Source organism: Anolis carolinensis, chromosome 4 (genome assembly GCF_035594765.1).
Source record: "Anolis carolinensis isolate JA03-04 chromosome 4, rAnoCar3.1.pri, whole genome shotgun sequence".
NCBI lineage: Eukaryota > Metazoa > Chordata > Lepidosauria > Squamata > Dactyloidae > Anolis > Anolis carolinensis.
Window position 1 is genome coordinate 124,266,754 of NC_085844.1, and position 8,467 is coordinate 124,275,220.

At 42.8% G+C, this 8,467-nt stretch overlaps 1 protein-coding gene across 5 annotated transcripts in view; it reads right to left on the reverse strand.

Annotated features, from left to right (window-relative positions):
- Positions 1 to 8,467, reverse strand: part of cacna1e (calcium voltage-gated channel subunit alpha1 E) — a 600,666-nt gene that overhangs the window by 437,648 nt on the left and 154,551 nt on the right. For all 5 annotated transcript variants that reach the window (XR_010005208.1, XM_062977736.1, XM_062977734.1 and 2 more), the window contains exon 2: positions 5,745 to 6,216. Coding sequence is in view for 4 of the 5 variants with exons in the window: in XM_062977736.1 (XP_062833806.1) it covers positions 5,745 to 6,193 (449 nt within the window). In the remaining variant the exon portion in view is untranslated. The remainder of the gene's footprint in view (positions 1 to 5,744; positions 6,217 to 8,467) is intronic.

Consider the following 8,467-nt stretch of genomic DNA (forward strand, 5'->3'; position numbering starts at 1 on the left):
TTCTCTTTGTTCCCTGGTGCAATTACAGAGATAGGAACTTTGCTAAAGGCTTGACGTATTCCAGGCAGAGCTGCCATGGAGACTGTCTCCCAGCAGCTAACCTCTGGCCAGGCAGAAGCTGAGAAGAATACATGGCTTCGGTGGAATGGCCTTCACACCCTATCGCAAAAAAGGTTGCCAGAGGAGGATTTCCACATTCATCTCATATTCATGTACATCTGCATCCTCTTTTACCAAGTGCAGCAATGTTACTCAGCATATATACTACATTAATCAGCCACGTCCTCAAGAACTCAGAGAGAGTTGGGAGTATTATTTTTAAACAGTCCTGAAAAAATAGGAAGAAAGAAAAAACCAAGCCAAAACCTCTGGCAGACCCATACAAATGCTATGTCAAACTACATAAATAACATATAATCTGGAAAATCACTTCAAAACACATTGCTATCATCAGGTATGCAAGAGTCGAGTTGTGCTCCACTTGACTGAAATCTTAAATTGTGCCCCTGGAGGAATAATAAGTAGTTGTTCATTTCTCCCAACAATCTATCATTTCAATAAAGAGGGACAAGGGCCTAAAGGGTAACTTTTTCAAACAGTTCAATGAAGAAATCACCCCTTCTTCCCCAAATAAACAAAATCTATACTATTTGTGGCAATTGTTTTCTTTTCTATACCTCCCAGACATTTAAAAAAAAAAACCCTCCTCCTATGTCAACAGAGCCAGCCCTCTAAAACCTATTTAACAATTACATGTAACACGTGTCACATTTGCCATCACCATTATATGTCTGAGACATTAGAATAGTGTTACTATATGGCTTTCACTGTAATGACTGTCTGAGATTATTTTCACCACTCAACACAATGTATTTATTTATTGTTGAATCGTTGCCCTAACACAACCCTATTGCGAGATTTTCTGGGTAAGATTTCTTCAGAGGGAATGTGCTTTTATCTTCCTCTGAGGTTGGATATCCATGGGAAAATGAGGATTTGAATCTTGGTCTCTAGAGCTCCAATACGTAAACCACTACACATTGCTAATAGTGATCTCAATTAAGAGAGTGTGAATCTGCAAGCTTGCAAGGCTATTCAATGCTAATCAAGGTGATTAATTACAACAGTGTGGTCCAACCCGCGGGCCGCATGTAGCCCACCAATTCATTTTTGTTGGCTCTTGCCCTTCTTATTGGAAAAATATTTTAATTATGTAATTAAATATTAATATTTTAATTATGTAATTCAATATTAATTATGTAATTTGTGTGTTGTCGAAGGCTTTCATGGCCGGGATCACAGGGTTGTTGTATGTCTTTCGGGCTGTGTGGCCACATGGCCACACAGCCCGAAAGACATACAACAACTATGTAATTTGTTTTCTTTCTGGAATGTCTCTGGCCCGCACATTCCTATACTAAAGTTTGATTGGCCCTCAGGTAACTAAAGGTTGGACCACACCGAATTACAACATTCACACTGGCCTTCAACAGACAAGAGTTCTTTCTAACCCTGAACCTTCCACGGATATATAAACCTCCCTTGCTAAGTTTTCCAATATATTTATTTATTTATTTATTTATTTATTTACAGTATTTATATTCCGCCCTTCTCACCCCGAGAACCTCTGAGGATGCGTGCCATAGATGTGGGTGAAACATCAGGAGAGAATGCTTCTGGAACATGTCCATACAGCCTGGAAAATGCACAACAACCCAGAGCGTGAATCCTAAACAGGACCAAATGGCACCATTTACACACAAAAGGGATATTTCAAGAGGCCGAGAGAGACTCAAAAGTTTACAAAAGTGAAAACATAATTTCATGAGGTTGCAAAAGAATGGGAAACAAAATGCAACACATTTTATTAGCATTAAATGCTGGCTGACTGTTAGAGGGAAGGAAAAGAATAAAGCATGTGTGTACTGTATACTATATATGCCAAATGGAAACACGTATCCTATTTAAAGCTAAAGCTGGAATCCCAAAAAAAGAACACCACAAGATTCTGATGCAGGTCCCAGCTGTACATGATATATTATTTTCCCTGACTATAATTTGACTGTGCTACAGCCAAAGCCTTCCAAATTACTGTGATCTCAAAACAATTCAATCTTCCCTGATTACAGATTTGACTGGTATAGCCAAAGCCTTCCAAATTACTGTGATCTCAAAACAATTCAATCTAGTCTGGAAAATATTTGACATCGTGTTTTAAGATCTTTACATTTCAAACATAATGTGAAGAATTGCAAGATGCAGTGCATGAAATTTTTGTTTCATTATGAAGATTGCCAATATTTGGCATGGACAGAAAACAGATATGGCTACAAGACCAAGATTTGCAATTCCCATAAAAGGGGAATTCTCAATATGCCTTTGCTTAGTCATTCTGAAAATGTGAGCCTCACATTCTTGCCTGAAAACAAGAGGTTTGTCTTCTGTAATCCTTTCCCTTCCTCTAGCATAATTACTGAAATTTACAACACAGTATTCCATTCATAATACAATGTGTTATATAACAAAATCAAATGAGAATGTAACCTTGTCTTATTCTACATCTGACCATTAATCCATGTAAGTCTGATATCTACACTGCAGAGGGTCTCCAAAGTGTCTTAGATGAAAACTGCCATCATAATTCAGTAGGAACACTTACAGAAAACAAAGCCAGCTAGTATATTCTTGGAAACATTATTTTTGAACTACCATAATAATAATAATAATAATAATAATAATAATAATAATAATAATAATAATAAAAACTTTATTTATACCCCGCCACCATCTCCCCAACGGGGACTTGGGGCGGCTTACATGGGGCCATGCCCAGAACAATACAATATAGCAAAATATAAAAACAACATATCATAATACAATTACAACAATACAAAAATAATCATGTACAGTACAACACAAAATCAAAAAAGCAATATAACGCATGAACACTCAGTTAAAACTTGGGGTGAGAAAAAGATAAGAATAAAACCACAGGGAGCAGAGACATAAGATAGCAAACAGTCTGGATGATAGATGATGGGGGAGTAACAAAAAAGTGTGTAACAGTTACTCTCCAAAAGCACACCGGAAGAGCCATGTTTTTAAATCTTTCCTAAAGGCTAAAAGAGTGGGGGCTTGCCTGATTTCAATGGGCAGTGAGTTCCACAAACGGGGGGCCACAGCAGAAAAGGCCCTCTCCCTTGTTCCCACAAGGCGGGTCTGGGATACAGGCAGTGGCGACAGGAGGGCCTCCCCTGACGATCGAAGAGATCGGGCAGGTTTATAGTAGGAGATACGGTCACGAAGGTAGGTGGGTCCCAAACTGTTTAGGGCTTTATATATGATGGTCTGCACCTTGAATTGGGATCGGAAAATGAACGGTAGCCAGTGGAGCTCCTTAAACAGGGGAGTAGATCTCTCCCTGTAACTCGCCCCCGTTATTAATCTGGCAGCCGAGCGTTGGACCAGTTGTAATTTCCGAGCCGTCTTCAAGGGAAGCCCCACGTAGAGCGCATTACAGTAGTCCAGTCTAGAGGTAACTAGGGCATGGACCACCGTGGTCAAGTCAGACTTCACGAGGTATGGTCGCAGTTGGCGCACAAGTTTGAGTTGTGCGAAAGCCCTCCCGGCCACCGCCGACACCTGAGCCTCAAGCGTCAACGCTGAATCCAGGAGGACCCCCAAACTGCGGACCTGTGATTTCAGGGGGAGTGCAACCCCGTCCAGCACAGGTTGCCACCCAATACCCCGATCTGACGAGCGACTGACCAGGAGGGCCTCTGTCTTGTCAGGATTGATCCTCAGCTTGTTCCTCCTCATCCAGTCCGCCACAGCGGCCAGGCACTGGTTCAGCATCCGAGGGGCTTCCTTGGGAGTTAGATGGAAACGAGTAGTGGATTTGTGTGTCATCTGCGTAGAGATGGCAACACCCTCCAAAACTCCGGATGACCTCTCCCAGCGGTTTCATGTAGATGTTAAATAGCATGGGGGATAGGATAGACCCTTGCGGGACCCCACAGGTCAATGGCCAGGGGTCCGAGCAAGTATCCCCCACCTTCACCATCTGGGAACGACCCTCCAGGAAGGACTGAAGCCACAGCAGAACTGTGCCACCGAGTCCCATCCCGGCGACATTACTACCACATTCCCCTAGCCATGCTGTTTGAGATATTCTGGAAGTATCAATCCCAAAAGTAACTTTTCCTAATTTTGTATGCAAAGGGATCTTGTTGTTCCTTAGAGACTGCTAGAACAAAGTTGGTAGCATAGGATCTCATCACATCAATGGTTTTCTCCCTTTCTGTGCACTGCCAGCATACCAAAGCCCATCCAATAACGCAGGACTACTTCTGGCAGAGCTTCATCGGGCTTAGTGACTATCCGAATCCTATAGAAGAAGCCAGGGACAGCAAGGAAATGTTGTTGGATGGCAGCCATGATCAACCACAGTAAGGGGATGAAGAAGCATGGTGCCACACTGTTTTCCCCACTGTCCCCAATATCAATGTTATGAGGTCCTAAGTCATAGAATCATATAATCATAGCATTGGACGAGACCTCGTGGACCATCCAGTCCAAACCCCTGCCAAGAAGCAAGAAAATCGCATTCAAAGTATCCCCGACAGATGGCCATCCAGCCTCTGCTTAAAAGCCTCCAAAGAAGGAGCCTCCACCACAGTCCGGGGCAGAGAGTTCCACTGCTGAACAGCTTTCACAGAAGTTCTTCCTAAAGTTCAAGTGGAATCTCCTTTCCTGTAGTTTAAACCTGTTGTTTCACATCCTAGTCTCCAGGGCAGCAGAAAGCAAGCCTACTCCCTCCTTCCTATGACTTCCCCTCACATATTTATACATGGCGATCATGTCTCCTCTTAGCCTTCTGTTCTACAAGCTAAACATGCCCAGTTCTTTAAGCCACTCCTCATAGGGCTTGTTTTCCAAACCCTTGATCATTTTAGTCACTCCTCTCAGATCACATTCTAGCTTGTCAACATCTCCCTTCATGTCTCCTCTTAGCCTTCTGTTCTACAAGCTAAACATGCCCAGTTCTTTAAGCCGCTCCTCATAGGGCTTGTTCTCCAGACCCTTGATCATTTTAGTCACTCCTCTCTGATGACATTCTAGCTTGTCAACATCTCCCTTCAATTGCGGTGCCCAGAATCGGGCAGAGTATTCCAGGTGTGTTCTAAGGCAGAATAGAGGGGTAGCATGACTTCCCTGGATCTAGACACTTTACTCCTATTATGCAGGCCAAAATCCCATTAGCTTTTTAGCTGCCACATGACATTGTTGGCTCATGTTTAACTTGTTGTCCATGAGAACTCCAAGATCTTTTTACACGTACTGCTATTGAGCCAGGCATCCCCCATTCTGTTTCTTTGCATTTAATTTTTTCTGCCTAAGTGGACTATCTTGCATTTTTCCCTGCTGAACTTCATTTTGTTAGTTTTGGCCCATATTTCTAATCTGTTAAAAGATCATTTTGCATTCTGTCTTCTGGAGTCTATTTCCTCAGATGCACTGTAGGCTTATTTTATTAAAGCTGATGCTACCAACTTCATTCTGTCCATTAGTCTTTACAGTGTTACAAAAATCCTTGGCATACTTACATTCCAGATTAATAGTTTTGAAATTTTTCCCTAGCTATGCTTGGTTTTACTTGGGCAAAAGAGAGAAGTCAGAACAATATTCCTCTGCCAAGCATTGAAGGGGGAATGGAGATGCTTTAAATCCAGCCACATACTTACTCCCACTCCTTCCGTCTTGCTTGTGGTGTGCTCTGTATCTTATGAGCTTCATGCGCTTTAACAATATCCCGCTGTTCAATCAGGCCCCCTCGCCGGCGCTTGATGACTTCAGGGCTCACAGGGAGAAGCTGGCTCTGCCCGACGTCAAATGTGCTGCTGCCATCCAAGCCCAAACTGGATTCCATGTCCTGTGAACGCAGCTCATAGAGGGCATCAAAGCTGGCAGTCCGTGAGACAAGGGCATCACTCAAGGTCTCTGGGTCAAGCAAGTTGCAAGACTGAGTAGACTGCATCGGTCCAAGCCGGTGCTTCCGCCATGCCTCTTCTTCTGGCAGGGCCAGCACACATCTCTGGGGGTCATTTTCCAGTTCAGGGGCTCCATCCACAGGGAAACCTACCTCAGAGAGCATGTGAGTGCTGATGGAACAGGTGCTGAGGCTGAGCATCATGGAAACACCTGCAGGACATCACTCTGTGGAGGCAAAGGAAGGGAAGAAGAGTTAGCAACAGGATTCTGTAGCAGATTCAGGCCACACCCAGAGGTGTGCCATATCCACACAACACATTGGACAACAAGAGTTGAGACATAGGACCTCATCATAAAGGCCCATGGATTCACCCTGCATGGGCTCCCAACGGGGGGCATGGAGAACCTGTCACTCTACACCCCACATCACCCACCTTACATGTCCCTCATCCCATAGGGGAAGTATTGCCACTTGGCTTCCCCCACTGCTAGAAAGGCAACACAAGAAAACTCCTGTGTTGCCACTGAGGTGGTGTGCTGCTTCCTCTCCCTTTATAACACAGTGTCTCTGTGCTGAAAGTGGAGGGAAAGCAGCACATGATGGGCAAATCATCCCGTGTGATGAGGTGGCCTGTCTAGTGAAATCTTTCCAAAGACTCATTACACTGGTCAGTACACATTTTGGTCCCTCAACTATTAGACCTGTTTCTGCTGATTCCAAAAATAGCATCAGTTTTCATCTATTAGCTTCAGTTTTTGGGATACAGAACATATGCCATCTACCAGGCGTCATCTGATCACCAATAGGACCAGTTTTTTATATCAGCTCTAGCTTTTGAGAACAAAGCATATGCCATCTACTTGTCGTCAACCCCTTACCCATAGAAAAACAATGATAACCATATCTAAGAAACTAGAGCTGATGTGGTCTAGCCAATGAAATTTTTTGAATCAGTACCCCAAATAACCCCAAGAAAAGGCCTAAAAACCAAAACAAGAAGAATTTTTTGTTGGGTTCTGTTATCTCCTTAACTATCTTAACTATCTTAACTATCCTGTGGCATCACATGAATTGAGCTCCACTCTACACACCTGTAGGCCCAGGTATTCCCATGCCTCTTCCATAATTTATTGATGGTGTGTCTACTTTGCACATTAAAAGTCCCATATTCAAGTAGGGCTGGGAAAAAGCTTCATCTGAAATCCTGGAAAAAACACTGCTAGACACATCAGGAATACTGAGCTACTGTGCCAAGGGCCCTTACTCAGTAGAAGGCAGCATCTCATGTTGCTTCTTTCTGTAGGGCCATCTCTTCAGACAAGGTACCCTCAGCAGCTCTGCCTAAGTAGGATGAAATGCAGCACAGAAATGGAGAATTCCTTCACCCTGCTGTGGACTACCTTAACAGTTCTACACAGCCTAAGAACAGTAGAACTATTAAGGTAATGGATGTTTTAGTGGCAAAGATAGGCTTTTGTTTCATCCTCAGTTTTCAAAACTTTCTTACTCATTTATCAGGGATGTAAATCCTTTACTATTTCAAGGGGCAAATAATTTCTTTAGTTTTGTTCCTGGTCAGCACTGTCCTCTCTGGACTGAAGCATCCTTAGGTGACCGGGAGAACTTTTCTGCACAAAAAACAGATGGATTATTTGCATACAAATTCTAGTTTCTACATAGAAAAACTTTTTCTTTGTGCAAAGCCCTTGTGTGTCTTTCTGTGCAGAAAAACTAATTCACATAGAGGAAAACTTTGTGAAAGTTTCAATAGTCTGTTCTTCCAACAGTCTGGAAACCCATTTTTCAATGAGGAATCAAATAATGGAAAATATTATTTTTCTTTCCGTCTCTCTCCCATACTTAGCACCTCATTTTCCCTATCAAATTCATTTAATAAACAATGCTGTAGCCCAGGAAAATTATATAAATAAAAATGTAATGTCCTTCCATTAGGAACATCATATATCCCAAATTATTCCACCGTCAGCTATGAAATTTGGACACAATATAGCATTCAACCTAGCCAAGTAGCCAGTGTTTTAAGCCTACTCTCACAAACCTAACCCACCTGAGAAAGGTAAAAACAAACCCCAAAGCAATGGCCAATCAGTCAGCTCCACCCTTAACTACCGTCCTAATAGACGGACCCTCCCCTTAGCAATGGTGCAAGCAATGGCCAAGCAGTCTCCACCCTTTAGCAACCGGTATGGGCAGGGCCACACATCACGAGGGGAATGGATTCCTCGAGTCTTTTTTTCTCTCACGAAGGCCTCTCCCAATGGCGAGAGAAGGCCTTCAGCCGCTTAAGCAGAAAAAGAAAGGGAAAGGAATATGAAGAGGTCTGAGGCTGTTAGAAATGGTGGGAGTTGAAGTCCAAGATACCTGGAGGGAGGGCCCAAGTTAATAATAATAATAATAATAATAATAATAATAATAATAATAATAATAATAATAAAACTTTATTTATATACCGCC